General features: G+C 42.4%; 1 protein-coding gene across 1 annotated transcript in view; it reads right to left on the bottom strand.

Annotated features, from left to right (window-relative positions):
* The window catches only part of LOC149289956 (adhesion G protein-coupled receptor D1-like), a gene marked incomplete at its 5' end in the record, with an annotated part of 168,721 nt that overhangs the window by 83,227 nt on the left and 62,978 nt on the right, over nt 1–22,516 (bottom strand). The window contains 2 exons of the mRNA XM_089490047.1: nt 12,963–13,086; nt 15,425–15,498. Coding sequence (XP_089346173.1) covers nt 12,963–13,086; nt 15,425–15,498 — 198 coding nt within the window. The remainder of the gene's footprint in view (nt 1–12,962; nt 13,087–15,424; nt 15,499–22,516) is intronic.

Below are 22,516 nucleotides of genomic sequence, written 5' to 3'. Positions count from 1 at the left end.
GGTTTTCCCTCTGTTGTTATAAATAAATGCAAATTAATTTGGAACCACAGGCTGTCTGAAGTTCTTTGCATTTGGAACTGTTAGACATAGACTAGAGCTCGGCTTTTAAAATATTACCCAAAGCCCTGCTTCCTATTGAGCTAAATTAATTCCCCCCTTGATACAATTTAGGGTGACCTCCTGGGACCCCAGCATTTTCTTCTTTTCACTCCCACCAACACATACACATCACTCATTTTTCAAATGCTTTGTTTGTTAATAGAAGTAATTATGCATATCGGGTAGTAAGGCATTGATCCAAACCAAGTACAGCAACAAGTGGATCGCTACAAGGATGATTCAGTGACTCAAGGGTGGACAGTTCTTAACTGGAAATATTTTGAGAGCCTCTGAGCATACACAGAACATGTTTTGGCACAACTCAGGCTCTGCATTCTTTCTGACTCCCCACTCCAAATCAAAAGGTAAAGTCTGCAAAGATCAGTGGAAGAGCATATGTTTTGCATGCAGGAGCCAAGTGTCATGTACTGGCTAACAAAAGTTCAAAAATACAAGCCTCAACAAAGTGAGAAAGCTTTATTCAGAAAACTGAGGAGCTGTATAAACAGCCCCAAGAGGCAGCATACAGCTGCTCCTTTACTGGCCGGATCAGGGCCATGGCCACCGCACGCCATGGCCCTAATCCGGCCTCTGGAGTGTGGAAAAAGGAGCCACAAAATGCAGCGCCCTCTAAAGGGAGACACAGCTGCGGTGGTGCGGCTTTGTGGTGCCCTTTTGGTGCTGCATCATCTAGATGTAGCACCAGAGTCGCGCCATGATGCCACGTGCTGTCTAGAACAATGCATGGCATCATTGCACAAGGGGACAGAGTCACAGCGTCCAGCGTGCGGACGCTCTGTGATGACTCTGCCCACACGACAAGACTTGGAGTAAAAGACTTGAAATACATCACTGCCCAATAGGGTAAAAGAAAGAAGGGGGTTGGGTGCTACTAATGTTCCCTCTTCCTCATCTAGGAATAAAATATTAATCCATATTGCCCAGTAGTGGTGGCGGCTTTCTACTTCCCCAAAAAATAGCACTCCAGAAAGCTAGCAACATCATTATAAACAGTAAAAACCTATTATATTGATTATTAATCACTTAAAAGAACAAATCTGGTTGGCCAGTGGCAATCACAAGAGTTTATAATTTAGTGAGACTTCTTTAATATTAAAGATTGAGTAATCTGAAGACATGTCCTACATACACATCATAGACCCCATGTGTTTATTTCAGATTTCTCTTAAGCTACTCCTAAATCTTCAAACGTTTTTGTACCTTGAAACATTATAACCACTACTGAGAAGAGACTAGGCCCATCTGGACCAACTGCATAAACTAAAATGTCCCTGGTTTTGTTCCTATCTTTTCCATGTCTTTGTTTTGTTTTTGTTTAAGAGAGAGACAGAGATCTACATGATGTTTCCCCCATTCTTTAGTATTCCCAGTGAATTCCCAGCACTTACAAGAACTTTTCATTCTCACTCCTCAGGTCAGTTTAAATTTATGCATTATTTCACTAAATGAAACATTTTCCCTGACTATCTGTGTTATCTAAGGGTGCATCTGCACTGTAAAAATATGCAGTTTGACATTTCTTTAAGTGCTGGACCTCCATCCTATGGAATCCTGGGACTGTAGTCTTACAAAGTCTTTAGCCTTCTCTCCCAAAGAGTTCTGGGGCATCACAAAACTATAAATTCCAAGATTTTGTATGCTAGACCCATAACAGTTACCATAACAGCAGCAGGTGACACCAACCCTAGGGATGCCACTGATCAGACTGCAGATGGCCGCCATAAAGAAACATAGCAACTGTTCCCAGGGCAGCAGATTCAACAGAGATCAAGTGAGGGAAAGAGGAACTCTAGCAATAATAGCAATAGCAGCTTCATTTATATACTGCTTCATACCACCTAAGCAGTCTATAAGTGGTTTATAACTGTAAGCTAATTGCCCCCAACAATTTTAGTGACCTCGGAAGGATGCAAGTCTGAGTCAAGCCTGAGCCCTGGTTGGTATTGAACTTACCACTTTATGGTTAGTGAGTGAGTGGCAGCAATAGAGGCATTTAACTACTGCACCACCTGGAAATGATCTCAATACTTAACTAGAGTCATATTGCTAAAGCACTTTAACACTTTGACTATGGCCCAAAACAGATGGGCAGATGAGGACTGTTTCCAGCCAGGAGGGACGACCCAAGGAAGAGGGGGAGAGAGGGAAAATCAGGACATTTCAGGAAAGGGTTTGGATGCAAAAACCACACACGTAAAGGTAAAATCAAATCAAATCAAAACAAAAAGAGAACCTGAAAAGTCTGGACACTTCCAGGGACCTTGTCCGTGTTTAGATGTGCACAGTGCTGGGCTGTACCTTTTGTTTGCTATTGCAAGACAGCTCTTACATTTTCATTTCTATCATCCTGCCTCTGTGCTGTTCTTTTACACACTCAAAAGAAAGCAGCACTGAGTTGGTGAAAAACTCAGTTCCAAATGCAAAAAGTAAATAGAGCAGGAAGAATACAACATGCAGATAGAGCAGATATATATAAAAACAATATATAAATGAATAAAATCCAAAGAACCCAGTGTTGTTTATTGTTTCTGACCAAATTTGGATTGAATTTGCTGCATTGTAGATACTGGTCCCAATATATTTGCAACAACGAAGGGGCAATGATTGGAACTCTATGTACTAAATGCATGTTATCTTGACAGCAAGCAGTATCTTCAACCAGGGAGACCTGGCCTTCAGCCATGAAAAAGCAAACAGATTAATTGGGGGAGAAATAGATTACCCCATGTACTTGATTGTTTACTTTTTACATATATTATTATGTTGTAATTATTTATAAGTCACATTATTCTACCACTATACTGACAGACCACTGTTACAGGCCAGAAAATACTCAGTTGCCAACTTCTTGGCCTGTTCATATAACTTTAAAGAACAGGATTTAACCTAATAAGAACTAATACAGTCAGCTTGAAGAAGGGGGGGGGGGTGAAATTGGCAGGTCAGTCTGGGACGAATGCCAGATGCTATGGAATGTGAACAAGAGAAGAAACTGCTTGCACAAGTGTATACTAGAAACTAGACATTAGATGACACTAGAGGGGAACATTAACACTAGGTGCGGTCACTACTGTATGTGTCCCTAGATGGCAAGACAAGGGATGAGTCATAAGATAAAGAATTTTCTTGATTAATCAACAGACATGCTGAGTGGATGTAGAAAGAGAAAAGAAACAGACCAGGCTGCTTTTCAGCATGCCTCCTATGCACAAAGCACCAAACAGATTTCTCAAGCTACACAATACTACCCAACTCTTTAGAAAATATCTTGGAAAGGTGTGGGAGAAAGAAAAGTGTGTATCTAGTTGGATTAATCTATCTTGTCAACCAACCAAACAAGATGCTGTTTGTGCAGTGGTTCATTGCTGTGGGAAGGGGAAGGTGGAATAACATCAATGGCAACCAATTGGCAGAAAGAAGACCACGACTTTATTGAATACAGAAGTGAGTGGGAGGGTTGGCCTGAAATGCATAAGGTCTGGATCTGTCATCCGCCAACCCGTGTTGTTTGATTAAATGAACTGCCTGGTCACGGCCAGGCTTCGGGATGACAGAGGGGGAAATGGTTTATCGTGTGCTCGCCACTTCGGGTGCCGGTTGTGCGGATATGCACATCCCGACCCCTTGTTATGGGGGAACGCTGAATCGCTATCGCCCCTGCATTGGTGACACCGCCACTCTCTTAGCACCCCCGGATCCCCGTTGGACTCCCGATCCAGTGCTCCACAGCACAGGAAACCATGCCCGTCAGATCCGAGACCTATGCTGCTGCCCCTTGTAAAGTTGTGACAACACATCACCAACCCTGATAAGAGGGAGGGAGGGTGGGGAGCAAGGAAAAAATGGCACTGAGCGCTGGGGCCACATAGCCTAAATAGGCCCATCAGCCAAGCAGTGGCTGTGAAGCAGGGGAGATACCGCACTCCTGGCCTCCCAGGCAATCCCAGGGCATGCTGCCTCTGCCGTCGGCCAATGGCTAGCCACTTCCGCTCCAAGAGGAGTCTGGGAGTTGGAGTCCAGCGCCCAGTGCTAACCCAGAAATGACGCCGCCAGCCCCAGATGCAGCACTTCCTCTCCCAGGGATGCTGGGAGATGGAGTGCACCCGCCGGACTGAAGCACCGCTGGCCAACCCACAGCCCAGGCAGTCTGTGCTGCTGCTAGGAGGGAATCAGCAGAGGACCACCAGCCCAGAGCTGCCCTGTTCCATTACCAGCAATTAAGTCAGGCGGTCCCGTATTTCTGGTCCAGCAGTTGAGAGATCAAAGTTCTATTTTGCACTGTGCCATGACATACACTGAGTGTCTTCCCATCATCTCTCTGCCTGATCTATGTCTCTGGGTTGTTATGAGGATAGAGAGGGAAGGAGAAGAGCTATGCATGTTTGCTTGAGCTGTTTGGAGAAAAAGCAGGATGCCTGTCTGGGATCAGTAATGGGCTGGATGAGGGAAAACAAACTCAGGTTGAATTTATTATTAATAATAATAATAATAATAATAATAATAATAATAATAATAACAATATAGCGCTGTAGATTTGCACAGCGCTGTACATAAAACAATAAGTATATAAGAGTAAGCCTGCCTATGGCGTACAATCTAAGAAATAATAGGATAATACATATAAAATACATAGCAATACAGGAAATAGTTCAATAAAACAGGCAACAAAAAGAACATCAAATAGCAAATGACAATCATGGAATGCCTGGGAACACTTCTCTGAACAGGATGGTCTTCAACTCCATTTTGAAGCTGGTTAAAGAAGTGATGGCCCTTGCTCGCAGGGGAAGAAGGTTCCAGGAGTGAGGGGCAGCAAGTGAAAAGGGGCGAATCCGAGATGGGGCAGAGGAAATCCTGGGCTGGGACAGCCAACCCTGACTACCAGAGTGGAGGGCCCGAGTGGGAATGTGAGGAGAAAAAGGTCTGATAAGTAAGGAGGGGCCAACCCATGGAGGGCTTTAAACGTTGACACCAGGAGCTTATACTGAATATGGAAAGGGAGAGGGAGCCAGTGAAGGGATGCCAACAAAGGAGAGATTGGTCAGAGCGGTGGGGGGATGTGATAATGCGTGCAGCTGAATGCTGGACAGAAATTAAAGGATGGAGGTGAGAAAGAAGAAGCCCAGCCAGGAGGATGAATCCAGAGAAAACAGAGGTACTAGCGATAGGTTCCCTAGGTCCTGGGAAGGAAATTAGTCATCCTGTCCTAGACGGGGTCACACTTCCCCTAAAGGACAAAGTTCGCAGTTTGGGAGTACTCCTGGACTCATCGCTACAGTTGTCATCTGAAGTAGACGAGACAGCCAGGAGTGCTTGGTACCAACTTCGGTTGATACGCCAACTGTGTCCCTACCTGGACCAAAAGGACCTTGAAGCAGTGGTACTTGCACTGGTAATCTCTCACCTTGATTGCGCTCTACATGGGGCTACCTTTGTACCAAGTTCGGAAGCTTCAATTAATACAAAACGCGGCAGCCAGACTGATCACTGGTTCTTCAAAATTTGACCATATAATGCCTATTTTTAAAGATCTTCATTGGCTACCTACTAGCTTCTGGGCGCAATACAAGTTGTTGGTTATCACCTATAAAGCCCTACATGGCTCGGGCCCGAGTTACTTAAAGGAACACCTTTCCCTGTATAATCCGCCCCGCACTGTCAGAACCTCCGGGAAAAATCTGCTGGAAGCACATCCAACCAGATTGGTCTCAACCTCCCAAAGAACCTTTACCTCAGTGGCTTCTAAACTATGGAACAACCTCCCCGGAAGAGATCCGTCTTATTACCTCCTTGGAGGGTTTCAAGAGGGCAATTAAAACGGATCTCTTCCAGCAAGCCTATCCACCCAATCTTCTGCAACGACATCATTCACTCTTCTATCCAGGATCAGAACATTTTATCTTATAAAAGTGACTGCATTGTTTTTAACTGTTTTAATGTTCGAAATTATATGTTTTATTCTTGCATTTTATTGTTACTGTTAGGTTGTAATCCTGCCTCGATCCACCTGAGAGAGGCGGGAAAATACAAATGAATTATTATTATTATTATTATTATTATTATAAATGTAATAAGCGCATTGTACAAAGCGCGCTTGTACAAAGCGCGGGATGCGTCCTTCCTGAATCTTCGTTCGCAAAGCAAAGCCAGAGAGGAAATGTAATAAATAAATAAATAACCACAATATCAATGATATGAAATATAACTATATGAAAAAGTATCTGACAATAAACATGCAGCAAGAAGCTGATAAACAAACTGCCAGTTCGAGGTTTAGACACCATTTTAAAGTTTCATAAACAAAATGGTATCAAAAATCCCAACAGACATTTTAGCCAGGAATACACACACAACATCAGGTGCTAATATCAGGTGGGGAACTATGCAAATATTGGCAGCAGAGAAGAAAAGTCTGAGCAGAAACACAGGCAGGGAGAAAATATTTGAATGCAACATATTTAATGACCCCAAGGAGGAATGTCATTTTTATTCACACTCACAGCTTTCCCACCTTCAGCTGTAATTGCAACTGTCCTCTACTTAAGGAAGTCATTCAGCTCCAAGGTTTTTGGCAAACAAAAGTGGGGATTGGATTCTCAATTGCCTTGATTGCACAATGTTGTATCCCCAACAGCCCTTGCATAACCCAACAACATTTGGACCCTGCCAAAGATGCAGCCCACCCCCCACCTTACAATGCCACCCACAGTGCTAACTTCACAAGAATATGTCAAGATTGCAACTGATGTGGGAAAGATTATACTTCTAGTGTGACCTAGTGAGTTTTTTGCCTGGAGTGTATTAATAGAGGGATATAACTGATCCCAAAGAGAAAAACCTAAATAAAAAAGAAGGTGGAATAGCCTTAAATATCAACACACTGAGAATATTTGAGCAAAAAACAAAAGGGAGGAAAACAACAGTGACTTCTACTATAAATCCCCACGCCAGTACAAAGACTTGGGTTATATATTTCTAGAAATAATAATAATAATAATAATAATAATAATAATAATAATACCTACTTCTCCCCATAGACCTAGACAGGGGACAACAACAATTAACAAACAACAATGTAGAATTATAGAATCATAGAATCGTAACGCTGGAAGAGACCACAAGGGCCATCCAGTCCAACCCCCCTGCCATGCAGGAACTCTCAATCAGTTAAAACACATTGGTTAAAACACACATCAATTTAAAAGGACAAATAAGATGTGCTCATGTTAAAACATTCCACATCTAAAATTTGTCATCTAAAAATTCACAAATTAAAAATTGTCTGAGGAAGGCTGTTGGAAGAGACTAATCTTCAATGCTTTATTAAATTCAGACAGCGTATGCAACTGTCGAGTCTCTTCCAGCAGGTCATTCCACAGTCTAGGGGCAGCTGAAAAAAAGTCCTCTGACTAACAGTTGCCAGCCTAATCCTGGCTGACTAGAGTAAATGTTCACCAGAGGACCTGAGTATACAGGGCACATTATATGGGAGGTAAGGCTGGTGTAGTTCTTCTTACCAAATATTCAAGAAGGAAAGATAAAGTAGTAATGGGCCCGGGACAGATGGGCAGGGAGCGCCGTCCTCAGGCTAATTCTAGGGTTCTGGAGTGCGCAGCAACCACATGCTCGGGAACCCTAGGGCGTGCAGGCTCCGATGTCATGGCAGCCTCCCATCCACACTGGGGCTGCCATCGTGACGTAAGTGACGTGCAGAGTATAGACGCCCTGTGTGTCGCCTATGTCACCAGTGCACCAATGGCGTACTTGTGATGTGCACCGGGCGCCTTAAAAAGAACCTGTTTTTTCCAGGTTCTTTTTACTGTGGAGGGACCCCACGCAGCTGCAGTGTCCCTCCAGAAGAAAAACGGTCACCTCCAGCCCCCTCTTTCGGGGCAGTATGTACCACGTCTAATGGATAGACTTCAACTACCTTGATATATGTTGGAAGTCAAAATCTATCAAGAATATAAGGTCCCACAAATTCGTCACTTGCCTTTTAGAGAATTTGATTTGGTATAATAGGCAAGAAGGGATTTTGGATATACAGTAATTCTGACCAACAGGGGTGCACTGGTCAACACACTATTACAGAAGTACTGGAATTTTTGGGTGGGCGTTATCACATTTTCCTGGTATTTGTTATGCAGAGGAAAGGGGGAACCAAGCCTAGTCATATGTGCATTCTGGTCTTCAACTGATTTCAGGAAGCTCAAGAAAATACTGGGTGAGATGCCATGGTCAGTAATGCTCAAGGAGACAGGAGTCCATGATGCATGTGAATTTCTTAAAGGTGAGATTTTGAAAGCAGAACTGCAGACAATTCTAGTGAAGAAGCAAAGTGGGAGATGTCTAAAGAAACCAGGATGGATATATTTAAAAAAAATGTTTAGCTGAGCTGAGACAAGACATGTACAAGAAAGAAAAGAAGAATTGCCAAAAAGTAGCTAACACTAGTGCCAGAAACACTAAACCTCAGAATGAGCACAGGCTTTTCCAGCAAAAAGGAAAACCAAGAGGACCCAAGCAACTACTGATCAGTCAGCGTGACACTAATTCCAGGAAAGGTTCTAGAACAGATAACTGAATGTTCTACCTGTGAGAACATTAAAAAAAAGAATGCTGCCATTAATAATAGACAGCATGTATTTTTCAAGAACATATCTTATCAGACACATTTTGTGAGAACATGGGAGACAGACAGACTCTTCAGTGAACTTGCTTCCATGAGATGTTTTATTGTTTTTATTATTTTAATTGTTCGTGTTATTTTATTATAGTGTAGTGGATGGGAGGGAATCGATGGAATGTATGCTGTATTTTAGATTGTATTTTATCCATTATTGGAAGCCGTCTCGATCCTGTGGGAGAGGCAGCAATTAAATTATTATTATTATTATTATTATTATTATTATTATTATTATTATTGAACCCCTCCCCCTGGCACTGTCTTTCCACCATCAGGCAAACATCTTTTTATTTAGGCAGGACTGCGTTTTTAATCTATTTCAACAGACTCAGACATGGCTTTTAATGAAATGTGTTTTCTCTGTTTGATTTTTGTGTATTTTAAACATGCTTTTTATACAGTTTTTAACTAGTGTTTTTAAACACAATTGTTGTGCATTTTTAAAAAAAACACCTTTGCCTTAGTAATTTTTAGCTGTACTTATCTTTAATTTATTGTAAGCTGCCTGAATCCTGTAGGGAGAAAGCCAGGATATAAACAACTGAACAAACAAATAAGTTAACAAAATTACATCTTTTTGTTAGAGCTAAAAGTTTGATAGATCATAGGATTGACCTAGAAAGGGTGTATCTTGATTTCAGTAAGGCTTTTGACAAGTTTGGACAATATTCCTGCAGAAAAGTTGGTAAAATATGGGCTGGACAGTGCTGTTATTATGTGGATTCGTAACTGGTTAATCGTGCAATCATGGATTCATAGAGTTCGAAGAGACCATAAGTGCCATCCAGTCTAACCCCTTGCCATGCAGGAATACACAATCAAAACACTCTTGACAGATTGGCCATCCAGCCTCTGTCTAAAAATGTCCAAAGAATAAGATTCCACCACACTCCGAAGCAGCCTATTCTACTGTTGAACAGCTCTTACTATCAGAAAGCTCTTCCTAATATTTAGGTGGAATTCTGTAGCTTAAATCCATTGCTCTGTGTCCTGTTCTCTGGAGTAGCAGAAAACAAGCTTGCTCCATTCTCAATATGGCATCCCATCAAATATTTAAACATGATTATCATGTCACCTCTTAATCTTCTCTTCCCCAGGATAAACATATTGCGCTCCCTAAGCCACTCATACAGAATGATGATTACCCTTCCCTGGACATGCTCCAGATTGTCAATCTTTTGATGCAGCCTAAGATCATATTGGCTTTTTTAGCTGCTGCATCACACTGTTGACTCATCTTCATCTTGTGATCTAGTAAGGCCCCATTCCCACTGGGCAAAAAAAGCAGCTTACTTTGGTGTGATTCTGACTCGGATTTTTTTCCGAGTCAGAATTCGAATCTGGTCCCTCGCTCCCATTACGAAAGGGTATAAACGGACTCGGGGTTTTTTGACCCATGTTTTCATTCCCATTGAAATTTTCTCGGTTGTAATTTGAAGCAGACTTTTTTGCTCCCCGTTCCCATTGCCCTTCCGGAACCTCTTTTTTAAAAAGCAGCTGTCAATGAAGCGCCTAGGCACTTGACATCACAGCCAATCAAGCACTTGGGTGCTTTTCCCCTCTGGGAAAGGGAGAAGGAGCCTCTATTCCACCAAGTCCCTTCCAGGCTCTCCTGTGTCTTCTCAGAGTGCCTCTGGGAAAGGGGAAAGTAGCCTCCATCCTCCCAAGTCCGTTTGCCTCCCCCATTACTCCCTGGGCTGTCTGGGGGGCGATCGAGCAGGCATGTAAAAAAGGGGGGGAAATAGTTTAAAATAGTGTTCAGTGGCTCTCTTCACATGTCGATCTATGAATGTGGAGCAGGGAGGAGGTTGCAGGGGGGCATAATGTGTTTAACGCATTTGGAGGTAGCAAATTTGTAGCAATTTGCTATGTTTGGACACCCGATAGAGCGCCTAGGCGATTGAAAGCTTAATTTTAAAAAAAAAATTGTCTACATATGCGATCGCCTTACCCTGCTTCTCATTCCAACAGGGGAAAGTCTACGCAAACAGGGGGGAAATGGCGCCGGTATTGCAGGAAAGAGAACAAGCAGGTGACACCCCCAGGCCAGCCCCTTCAGCACTGCTCCTCCCATCCCCAAGTTCCCAAATCAGATACCCTTGTCGTTCCCATTAATTTGCCCCGAATCAGACTTGGGAGGTGCAGGAAAAACCTCCAAAAAAGTACAGTCAAATTAATCCGATTTATCCGCCACTGATTCAGGTTTTTCCAGGAAAAATCGATTACATGGGGATCAGATCCAAATTCCAATGGAAATGAAATCGGCGCAATGAGGATCGAATGCTCGCTCAAATGGGAATGATGCCCCCATAATTCTTGATCCATATTATAAGCCAGTGGGAATGGGGCCTAAGATTCCTAGACCTCTTTCACATATTCTGTTGTCAAGCCAGGTGTAACCCATCCTATATCTATGCATTTCATTTTTTCTGCCTAATTGTAGAAACTTATATATTTCTCTCTGCTGAAATGCATGTTGTTAGTTCTGGATCAGATCTCTAATCTGTTAAGGTCATCTTTAATTCTAATCCTGTCCTCTGGACATTGGCTAGCCTTCCTAATTTGGTGTTATCTGCAAATTTGATAAGCATGCCCTCTATTTCATCACTTCTCTCCCAGTTGAAGAGGAGCCATTGGTGCACCATTTGGGTTCAGTCAGTCAAACAATTGCAAATCTACCTAACAGTAGCAATTTTACCCACATTTTGCTAACACAGTTGCAAGGCTATCACGGGGTGCCTTCTCAAAGGCCTTACTGAAATAAAGATACGCTACATCTAATCTGGGGCTGGAGGTCTGCCTGGGTCATCTGGGAAATATTTGCTCCAACCAGCCAGGACTAGACTGGCAATGTTAATTTTGGGCCATCTGTTTGAGGCCCAAGTCACACAGAATGGAGAGTTACAAAGTCTAAGTATTAGGACCAAGAATGCCCTCCCCTGAGTTACACCACCAATATTGTTGGTGTCATTGGACTGCAACGCCAATGGTCTCCAGTTGCCAATGGACTGCAACTCCAATTAGACCTAGTCAGGATAGCCAATGGTGAGAAATGCTGAGAACTCAAGGGCCACGCAATCCTCACTCCTCACAAATTACTTTACTTTCATAAAATGTAGTCCATCTGGCATAATAAACATCAGATAGTATGAACCATAAAAGACCGGCTCTATTAGGTCTGAAATGTATCTTAAACCAAAACCTATAAGTCATCAACCAGGCTTCAGTTTCAAGAGCATTCAATCCCAATTCCACATAGAGAGTCAGATGGTGTACACATGAAGGTACAGATAATAGTCTCCTGAAAAAATTCTGCAAACATTCGATCTCCTTATTAAAGGCTGGAATTCAGGTGAATATACTATAAAATAATTGCGGTCTTAATTTGGCTTTATACATTTTTAAGGTCACTAAGATATCCTGGGCACTTTCCAGACCGCCCAAAAGGGCGGTCTGTAAAGTGCCCTCATTTGCTGCGTGGAGCAGCCTCAGCGGCCAAATCGCACAACTGCTCCATGCAGCAAAAAGAAGTCGCAAAAAAAGACTTCTTTTTGCGGCGCCATTATGATGCCGCAAAGCACTAATGGTGCACTTGCAGCGTCATAATGGCGCTGAGACGTGTGGACACTAAGCGTCCACTACGTCAAGATGGCGGTGCCCATGTAGAATGGGTGCCGCCATTTTGTACATGCTTGGTGCGTACTAGGGTTAGGGGCGTCCGGAAAGAACACCCCTTTCTAACCCTAGTACGTGCCAAGCACGTACTTTTTGCCCATGTGGAACGGGCCCTGGTTGCCTTTTTTATAATAAAAAGATTGTATAGATGCCAATCTTTTTATTATAAAAAGGCAACCAGGATATCCTAGCAGTCTTAAAAATTCAACCCACTCAAAGGTTTTAAAGCAAAGATTTTTTTTGCCATCCCCCCTCGACATTTATTTTGCCTCTGTATTTTTCATTTCTCTTTATCAGACCTAGTGTGCTGTCTTTTATGTGTTTTGTGTTTTCTTGGTGTTTATGCATTATTACTAATAGTAGTAACAGCGGCAGTAGTACTTATGTAGGTTGGTTTGTTTGCTTTAAGGTTAAACAGGACAAAATTGTAGTTAGCCCAGCCCTGTTAAGCATCTTCAAGAATATTTTCATCTTTTCTTACCTTTAGTGGTACAACTTGCATCAAAATGGCAAAATTAGTGAGATGGTTACACAAACAGATGGAATAGTTGAAGTCACCACCACTGCGCACACAGCCTTCAGTAGACCAAACGCCGCTCCCACTGCTGCAAAACACATAAGGACATTGGCACCCCATTGTTAATTTGAAACAAATCCACACTGTGACTTACAACAGCTAATAAAGTATGAAACCAGTGCTTGTATTATTGGAGTGGAGAGGGAGAGAAGCTGTAGGTATTTAGTGAAATTGCAAATCGCACCTCCTAATGCCTCCCTAATTTTGCCAAATAATGGGCATTCTCATCATGGCTTTCTAAAAAGAGACGCTAAGAAGGCCACTGCAAGGTTAGCAGGCTTGCTCTACCACAGTGCCATAGAAGTTGCACATAAAAAGAGGCGGACTGAGTTCTTGTATATCCAGGTAGAACTGTGAAATATTACTCTCTGAAATACTGGATAGCTGCTATATTCAAAGCAAATAAATTACAACTTAGACCAGGGGCGTGAATTGTGCAGGCCTCCATCGTCATTGGACTGCAACTCCTGTCAGACCTAGTCAGCATAGCCAATGGTGGGAAATGCTGAGAACTCAAGGGCCACACAATCCTCACTCTTGATGTGGACTTCAGATTATGAGGAGCCTCTTAAGAGGGGGATTAAATATCATAATGGCTAAACTGATACCATCTGATACCATCCATCCTCGAAGGGAGAGGTGCAGGCCCAGTTCCTTTGGGTTCAAACTACATGAGAAGAGATTCCACCTCAACATTAGGAAGAATGTCCTGACAGTAATAGCTATTCGACAGTGGAACACATTCCCTCAAAATGTGGCGGAATCTTCTTCTTTGGAGATTTTTAAAAGAGAGGCTGGATGGCCATCTGTCGGGGATGCTTTCATTGTGTATTCCTGCATGGCAGGGGGGTTAGACTTGATGGCCCTGATGTCTCTTCTAACTCTGTGATTCTATGATCCAATTCACTGATAAAGATGCAGAACCCTGTGGCATCCCACTAGTCCCTTCTCTCCAGGATGAGTAGGATCCATTGTTGAGTAGTACTCTTTGGGTTCGGTCAGTCAACCAATTACAAACCCAACAGTGTTTTCAACATCCTGTAAGTTAAGCCAGTGTTATCCCTCTATATCATACATGGGTGGGAGACAGACTGAGAGAAAGGGCCTTGACTAAAGCCACTTAATAAATTCATGGTAGGTTTTCGGATTCATATCTTAGTTCTTAGTCATTCAAAGAATTTAAATGGGGACCAGCAAAATTTCACAGGGGAAGTTTTAAACACATGTTCATGAAACAACCCCCCCCCCCAACCACCAAAAGAGCTGTTTGTTATCTAGTTGGGATGGAGATGGTATGGTGGGGTGGGGTGGGGTGGGGTGGGGTGGGGTGCCTTCATAATTCCCCTTTCTCAACAAATATTGTCCATTTAAGAATTATTTTTAACATCAATTTTGTCCTGAACATCAGTCAAAGTATGGCAACAGAAGAGTTTAAAGAGCTGTTCCAAGATATGATTAGCATTCTAGTCCATATGGTGAGCTTCATGGTAAATGTGTTCAAGTTTCCCTTTTATTCAGATGTAAGAAATTCCTCTGCTTAGCTTAATAATGCTCTAGTAATGTTTTCATTTTAATCCATGTGATTTCATTGTTTTGACTATTCCTATGAATCCAACAGAGATTTGGGCAAGCAATGGTATGTATAAACAATGTGACTTTAGCTGTTATTGCTGTTTTGTACTTTGTAGCCATTGTATATATTATAACTAATGTTTGTCAACTTTATACATTCAGAAGCATGGAATAGCTCATTGCCATTATAATCCGGAATAGAATGCTTTATATTTGCTGAAGAAGACGAGTGAGTCAAAACGGACTCACAAATACTCCGGAGGTAGCCGTCTTGCTACCAGTAAAATATATACTGTTGATATTTATGCTGCCATCGCTACAATTGCTACCAGTTACTCAACAAAAGAAAATTTCAAAGTGACCCAGTGCATAGTGGCAGGGCATTGTTACTGTCTTCAGACTGGCCACTGAATTTTTATCATTGGGACCATCATCTCTCATGGCATAGGACTCAGAAGAGTTATCCCTTACATATTTGTGAATGTTTATTTCTGGACTTTGTTATTACTGTTGGAGTTATTATTTACCACACACACACACACACACACACACACACACACACACACACACACTGAAATAAATGTTTCAGCCTTTATGTAGTTTTTGAGACTGGTACTTAGGATTTATAGTACACATAGTTATTTCTTCCCATTCTGCATTATTTCCAGCAGAGAGGCCACAATAAACCAGATTTCCCTAGCCCTGAACCAGGACAGTTAAAGTGATCTCAAATTGAATTATGTCTGCCGTGTGTTTTGGACCAAAGAGAACCCCTAGAAAATGATGTCACATACCTGTAATCCAAAAAAGCACAGTACAGGTTCACTTGGTTGCTTGTGTTCAATGCTTGGCGATACTGGAGAGGAGTCTAAAAGGAAGGGAAGAAAATATATAAATGAGGAGACAGTAGCAACACAGGCACTAGAGTCTGCCATAACTTGGATATCATTTTTTAAATTGTTTTTTAACCTCCCAGTCTGCAAGGGCACCTGAATAAATAAAATCAATTAAAACATCAACTTCCTTCCTATGCCACCTTTGGCAAACATTCATCAGTGCATGGATTTCACCCAAAGTCAACACAAAGCTCAGTGATTCTTAGGGATGTTTTGGGAATTTATGAATTCCTGCATAAAATGTCTTGATCCAGACTTCTTGGGCTGAACCTCAGATTGGATGTTCATTATTTCACAGATATTGCACAGCCATGAAGTTGTGATGCAATTCTCAGCATATTAATAATAGGTACAAAAGTACACACTATAGAACCTGTAGTGTGGTGGTTTGAGCATTTGAATCCCCACTTGGCCATGGAAATCCATTTGGCGACCTTGAGTAAGTCACAATCTCTCAGCCTCAGAGGAAGACAAAAGCAAACCCACTCTGAACAAAACCCCATGACCGGCCTTAGGGTTGGCATATGTTATAAATCATCTGACGGCACAGTTACTACCAATGAGACACACTTTTAGAAAGCAACTGTGCATTTGATGTGTGAAACACTATGAAACAGATGCATATAGTAGCTCAATTCCAATCTATTATACTACTGCCACATGCTAGGTAATGCATCTGAGGAAAAGGTGGATTTGGTAAGTGTCTGGTAGTAGCAAAAGAAGGATCTCTGGGCAGGGATTCAGATGACGGCAACAGGAGTTCCATGCAATGAGTGGAAACTGAGGCTGCATCCACACTGGAGAAATAACCCGGTTTGACACTGCTTTAAGTGCCCTGGCTCAAGGCTATGGAATTCTGGGAGTTGGAGTTTGTTATGGGGTCCAGAGCAGAGCAGCAAACTCCAACTCCCAGAATTCCATAGCCTTGAGCCAGGCCACTTAAAGTGGTGCCAAACCGGGTTATTTCTCCGGCGTGGATTGTGACTGAAAGTAGAAACAGCAGAGCAGGTATAAGGTGGCCTGCCTGGCTTCCAGAGACCCACAAATGCTGGGAGCTTATTTGTTTAGGCAAATAGGCTCTTTTGGGGTAAAACCCCACAAACTGTGTCAAAAACAGGGCAGTTAGTGGTAACAGTGGTCATGATTAATAAAAGGTAAACATTTCCCCTTTGACAAGTTTATCTAGTCATGTCTGACTGTAGGGGATGGTGCTCATCTCTGTTCCTAAGCTGAGGGAGCCAACATTGTCAAAGATAACTCTGTGATCATGTGGCTAGCATGACTGCATGGAATGCTGTTACCTTCCCACCAAAATGGCACCTGTTTATCTACTTGCACTTTTACATGCTTTTAAACTACTAGGTTGGCAGAAGTTGGGACTAGTGATGGGAGCTCACTCAGTCCCAAGGCACATGGGCCTTGAACTGCCAACCTTGCGGTCGTCAGAGTCAGCGTCTAACCACTAAGCCACCGTGTCCCTTTACAATAAATAAACCTCTGATACAGAGTGCACCATTCTTGCAGTCTGGTACTGGATCACCATAATCTTGAATGTTGGGGAAATCCAGACAATATTGCTGGAAAGATATCCTGAGGGATGTGTGTTACTTCACCTGGAATTCCAAACCTGGTGCACTCTGCCCAAACTTGAGAGCTCTCAAGCACCTTAAATAAGTTGAAAAATAGGAAGAAAGAAAAAGAATCTTCTCTTTCTAGAACAAGAAAGCCAAGAGACTATGGGCCTGTACAGACAGGCCAAAGTAAAGCTGCTTTGGGTCACTTTGGAGGTTTGCTGTTTAAATGATGCATGCGTCCTAAGAGTCCGGAAGCGATGCCAAAGCCATGCTCTGATCCTAAGGACTGGAGCGCAGCTTTAGTGCCACTTCTGGCCTCTTAAGATGCATGTGTCATTTAAACAGCATACCTCCAAAGTGACCCGAAGCAGCTTTATTTTGGCCTGTCTGTATGGGCCCTATAATAAGGAGAGTGGGTATTGAAGGAATGTTTCACAGGGGGCTATTTATAAAAACAGGGACAGTCTCACAGGGAGTGTTGTGCTCAGTGCAGGGCCTATGACTGTACACAGAGTTCATAAATCAAATACTTTTCTATGGAGGCTCCCAGGCCAAAAACAAATCCAACGAGCAGACTGGGACAAGTCCAAGACTGGCCTTGCTGTGACTCTTCTGCAGGTCTCCCCTTCCATACCTTTAACTGAGAGACCTGAAAATACCTGAACCTGTCTCCCTTTCCATGGGAATACAGCTACAAAATGGACACCACAGTACAGCTACAAAATAGACATCTAAACTCCACATGTTGGAGTGTTTGTGCAACCAGCAGTCCACACCTCTGAAGCAGTATTGATCAAACCCCAAAGAGGCGCTCTGAGTTTGTGATGGCTGGGGAAAACCTCCCACAGAGAGAAGCAGCAAACAAAACGACATGCTGAGCTCTCAGTCAGAAGCACTTTAATCTTCATTCCACTGTTTACAAATCAGTGCTCACACGGAAAGAATATCATGCCTATACAACACAACATATGACACCCACACTGGGCACTGGAGCACCTCCCTTACAAACATTTGTCATCTCCAGGTATTAAATCCAGCCTCTTTCCAGTGTGTTACATCTATACAAGTCCCCCATGTGGCATGACTTTGCACTTTATGCCACTTGTTGATTTTATGTCCTGCCATGATTGCATCATACCCCAGAGTTACAATAATGCCACTCTTTCAAGGGCTCTTGGTGACAGATCTTTACTCAGCCTCCAAACCTCAAACAGGTACTCACCTACAGGAAGACACATGACACAGATGGGGACACAGATACTAAGTCTTACCACAAACCAAGATACCAACTCTGCCCACACATTTATCCAGGAAATGTCATCACAAGACTTAATGGCATTACCCACAATATTAGGGGGGCATTCACATGCTCATCCTCCAATGCGATTTATGCCATACTATGTTCATCAATGCCCGTCAGCACTCTACATCAGGCAAACAGGCTAGTCCTTGCACCAGAGGATAAATGGACATAAATCAGACATTAGGAATGGGAATACACAAAAACTGGTGGCAGAACATTTCAGTCTCCCTGGACTTCCATGTCAGACCTCAGAACTGTAGTTCTTGAACAAAATAGCTCCAATGGTAGATTGGAAAGAGAAACAGCAGATTTGGAGTCCATCCACAAACTACAGACTCTCAGCAATGGATTGAACAAAGATAATGGCCAATCATATCATTTAATGGGTGGCAATGGGCACTCGTACTCAGCTCCCACAACTATCAGACCATAGGTTGTGGAAGGTTCATTATGCTGTCGCTGATACTCCACCACTCATTTTGATAACTCTATCGCCCATTTTGCAATTCTGGCATTGGTGACCTGGCCATTTTGCACCTTGCTCAAAAAGATGGATTCTAGGGGTGTGCAAGGGGTTTGCACAATTACTTGGGCTCTTCCTATTATGAATTGCCAGTGCATGCCAGCCCACACTAAAGCTAAACCTTAGGGTAAGATGTTTTTGTGATAAATGCTTCCAAACCTTAGAATGAACTCTTGGTTCTTCCAGAATTGCAGTAGGATCTCTGGAGGACTTCAGAAGGTTACAGAAACCACATAAGAAATTCTCCATGAGGACTTGAACAATTTAAAATGTATATCGAGCCTGTAATCATCTATGTATGTTGCTCATTCCAAAATCCCACACCCATCATTTAAAGCCTGAGAAAGTTGTTTTTAGAAGGGAAATAGAGGGTGGGGAGCACAAGTTTGTTTGTTTTTTAACAAATCTGGATGGCTGTCACATTTCAGTACCACAAGAAAGAACTTACATTTCTTTTCTTGTTTTCATTTCTTTTTCTTGTTTCCATGAGCTGCCAGTTGCTTGTACCAAACCACAACAACAACATAATATTAATCTTGGGAGTATAGCTCAATCGTTTGTTACTCTGAGCACAATCCGGTCAAAGGTATGTGCTTTTAAGATCCACTACTTTTTCTATAAGTACAGGAAAAAGTCTTCTGACTATAATCTATTGGACTTGAGCCTGCTCAGCTTTGGCGGGATTGCAACATTTACTTATTTGTCTGTAACTAACAACTGTGCAGTTAGGCATCTATTAGGGAACAAATGAAATGTGGAACTGAATTAAATGTGGACTCTTTTTGCTTTAGTTTTTCTACTTCGAAACCTTATAGTTTAAGCTTCCTGGACCAGAAACCTGTTGGTAACATATGTTTGCCTATGTTTTTAGCATTGTTCAAAATAGATACATCCAGATCTCTATGTAATAACCCCATGGTCACGCAACCTAGTTTCTGTCACTGGAGAATCCCCCATGGCCATTTAGTGACCAGAAAGAGGAGGGCATAGCCAGCCAACAGTCAGCTGTGTTGTTGCAGCCAGATGTAAAAAGGAAACAAGTATTCTCCTGGAACTTCTAAGAGTCCTCTGGAGGTCTGGGAGGATGCTGTTTTCTTTGTGCATCCAGCTGCAGGAACACACAGCTGGCTGCCTCCTACATTCTCCCAGCCACTAAATGGCTGGAGCTAGTGGCAGAATGTTAGGTTGGGAATGTGGAGAAAGAGGGAGATAGTGAAACTACATCTGAGAGAGTTTTATGCTCCGACAGTCTGATGTCAATGCGTTTTATACATTCTCGTTTAGCTGACATCATCCCGATATCTATAGTTACTCAAAGGTTTTCAAAGTTCTTCTGTGTTGCTTTTCATTTCAGAGCATTGTCACATAGTGGCCAACCAGTTGCACACAATAAGCTCATCAGCACTACTTCACCCTCCAACTTGTGCTCCTTAATATCAGATATACAGACATACTGGCTATTACACCAGAGGTGATATATTGTCGCTCTGACTAGTAGCCATCCATCCTCCATGAATTTGCCCAACCCCTTTTTAAAGCAATCCAAGTACACAGCCATAACTACCTCCTGTGGCAGTGAGTTCCAGAGTTTAAGTGTGTGTGAAGAAGTGTTTCCTTTTATCTGTCCAGAATCTCCCAGAGGTCTTAAATATGACATCACTCCAGTTCTTGTTGGGGACAATACAAACAGTGTAGAGCATGTTCTTGGGTTTTGGCTGCCTTCGATCAGATTACTACATCCATTGCACCTGCACTTGATGTTATTTGTGGTCAAATCTGTAGATAGAAATGCCGGCATTCTCATCTCTCTGTTCCCATTTGAGTAGGTGTACTGCCCAGCATTACCCTATTTCTTTGTTCTCAGTAACACACACACACACAGAGAGAGAGAGAGAGAGAGAGAGAGAGAGAGAGACTCTAATACTTGCTGCATTATATCTTGTGCCCTATATGCTATATCCTCTAGCAGTGGTCTCCAAATCCTTTTGGCCTACTACCCCCTCCTTTTAGAGAACAACACTTGCAACCCCACAATGCCTATTTCATGGTATTTTCTAAATTATCCCTCTCATGCCCTGTTGGACAAGTTAAACATGAGTTAACAGTGTGATGCAGCATCTTAAAAAAGCCAATACAATTCTAGGCTGCATCAATTAAATTAAATCAAAGTAGTGAAACAGGCATGGTTCTCCCACCAACTCTCTCTCTCTCTCTCTCTCTCTCTCTCTCTCTCTCTCTTAGCATTTGTTAGTTAGAAATTCCTTAGATTCCACCAACGTGGTCACTTGAACCTTTACATTTGTGGACAACGGTATTGTTCTAACAGGCAAGCATAACATTTATGCACATAAGATCAAACATCTTACATCATACTGGAATGTCTTATGCATCTCAGTAAACCCACTAAGAGGCAGTCAATTCAATCTATGTGTAAGGAAATAAAAATCTTACAAAGCACTGTAACATAGTGGAGGAGTTCTATACATAATCTGTTATTCTATTCATAATCCTCTAACATTCTATACATATTCTATGCATAATCCTCTAACAGGCATCCATGGGGGGGTATTTTTCCACATGCAGTTATATAATTCTTATGCATTGAAAACAGAGGCAACTATTACTGTATATCTTTTGCATAACAGGCACTGCACTACAGTACAGAATCTAACAGCCTAACTAACCAGCATTATCAGCAGTGGTACCTATCTCACAAACTGCATAGGAAGCAGCTGTTAGAAACAGCTATTGCTGAAGCAGTTGCTAACTGCTCCCTCCACTTTTTTTTTTTTTTTAATTCCTTTTATCCTGGCTCAAACTCCCCGTTTCTGACCATCTATCCCTGTTAGGAATTACGGTAGACCCAGACAATGAGAGACAACTTTTACTTTTCTTTTATCCTCAGACAATTATGGCAGGGTACAGACCGCCCAAAAAGAGTGGTCTTCCCGTGCCTTGTTTTGCTGTGTGAGGAAGCTGCAGCGGATAAACCGCGTGGCTTCCTAGCACAGCAAAAAGAACCTGCAAAAAGTGGGTTCTTTTTGCTGCACCATTGTGACGCCGCAGTGTGCCAATGGCGCACTCACGACGTCACAATGGCGGCATGACTTGCAGACACTAAGCGTTTGTTGCGTCAAAATGACAGCACCCATCTGTACAGGGCACCACCATTTTGACATACAGAATACGTGCTAGGGTTGCGGGGTGTCTGTAAGCGATGCCCCGAAGCAACCCTAACACATATTCCTTACGTGCTAAAAGGCCTATCTGTACTGGGCCTTAATCAGATTTGTAATATATATGAGATTATATCAGATTTGTTCAAGGTCAACCATCATTCTACTAGAAATGTATTTTACTGGCTTTTCAATATACTATCAATCTGATACACATCTTTAACTGGTCACTGTCATTCTGGCTACCTGCCACCAGGTGACTGCAAGGCTTACCTGCTTTCCCCAGGTCCTTAGCCCATCTTAACATATGGTCTTTTATTAAGTCTTGTTGTACTTAAAAAGACTGTAAATTTTTAACTCTACTAGTAATGGTGATTTATAATAACCACCAGTGTGAAAGGTGTTAAGAGAAAA

The sequence above is a fragment of the Sceloporus occidentalis genome, unplaced genomic scaffold, assembly GCF_023333645.1.
Source record: "Sceloporus occidentalis isolate IW3139 unplaced genomic scaffold, rSceOcc1.0.p SCAF_41, whole genome shotgun sequence".
Lineage (NCBI taxonomy): Eukaryota > Metazoa > Chordata > Lepidosauria > Squamata > Phrynosomatidae > Sceloporus > Sceloporus occidentalis.
Note: the sequence above shows the minus strand (reverse complement) of the source record. Positions and strands in the feature narration are given on the sequence as shown.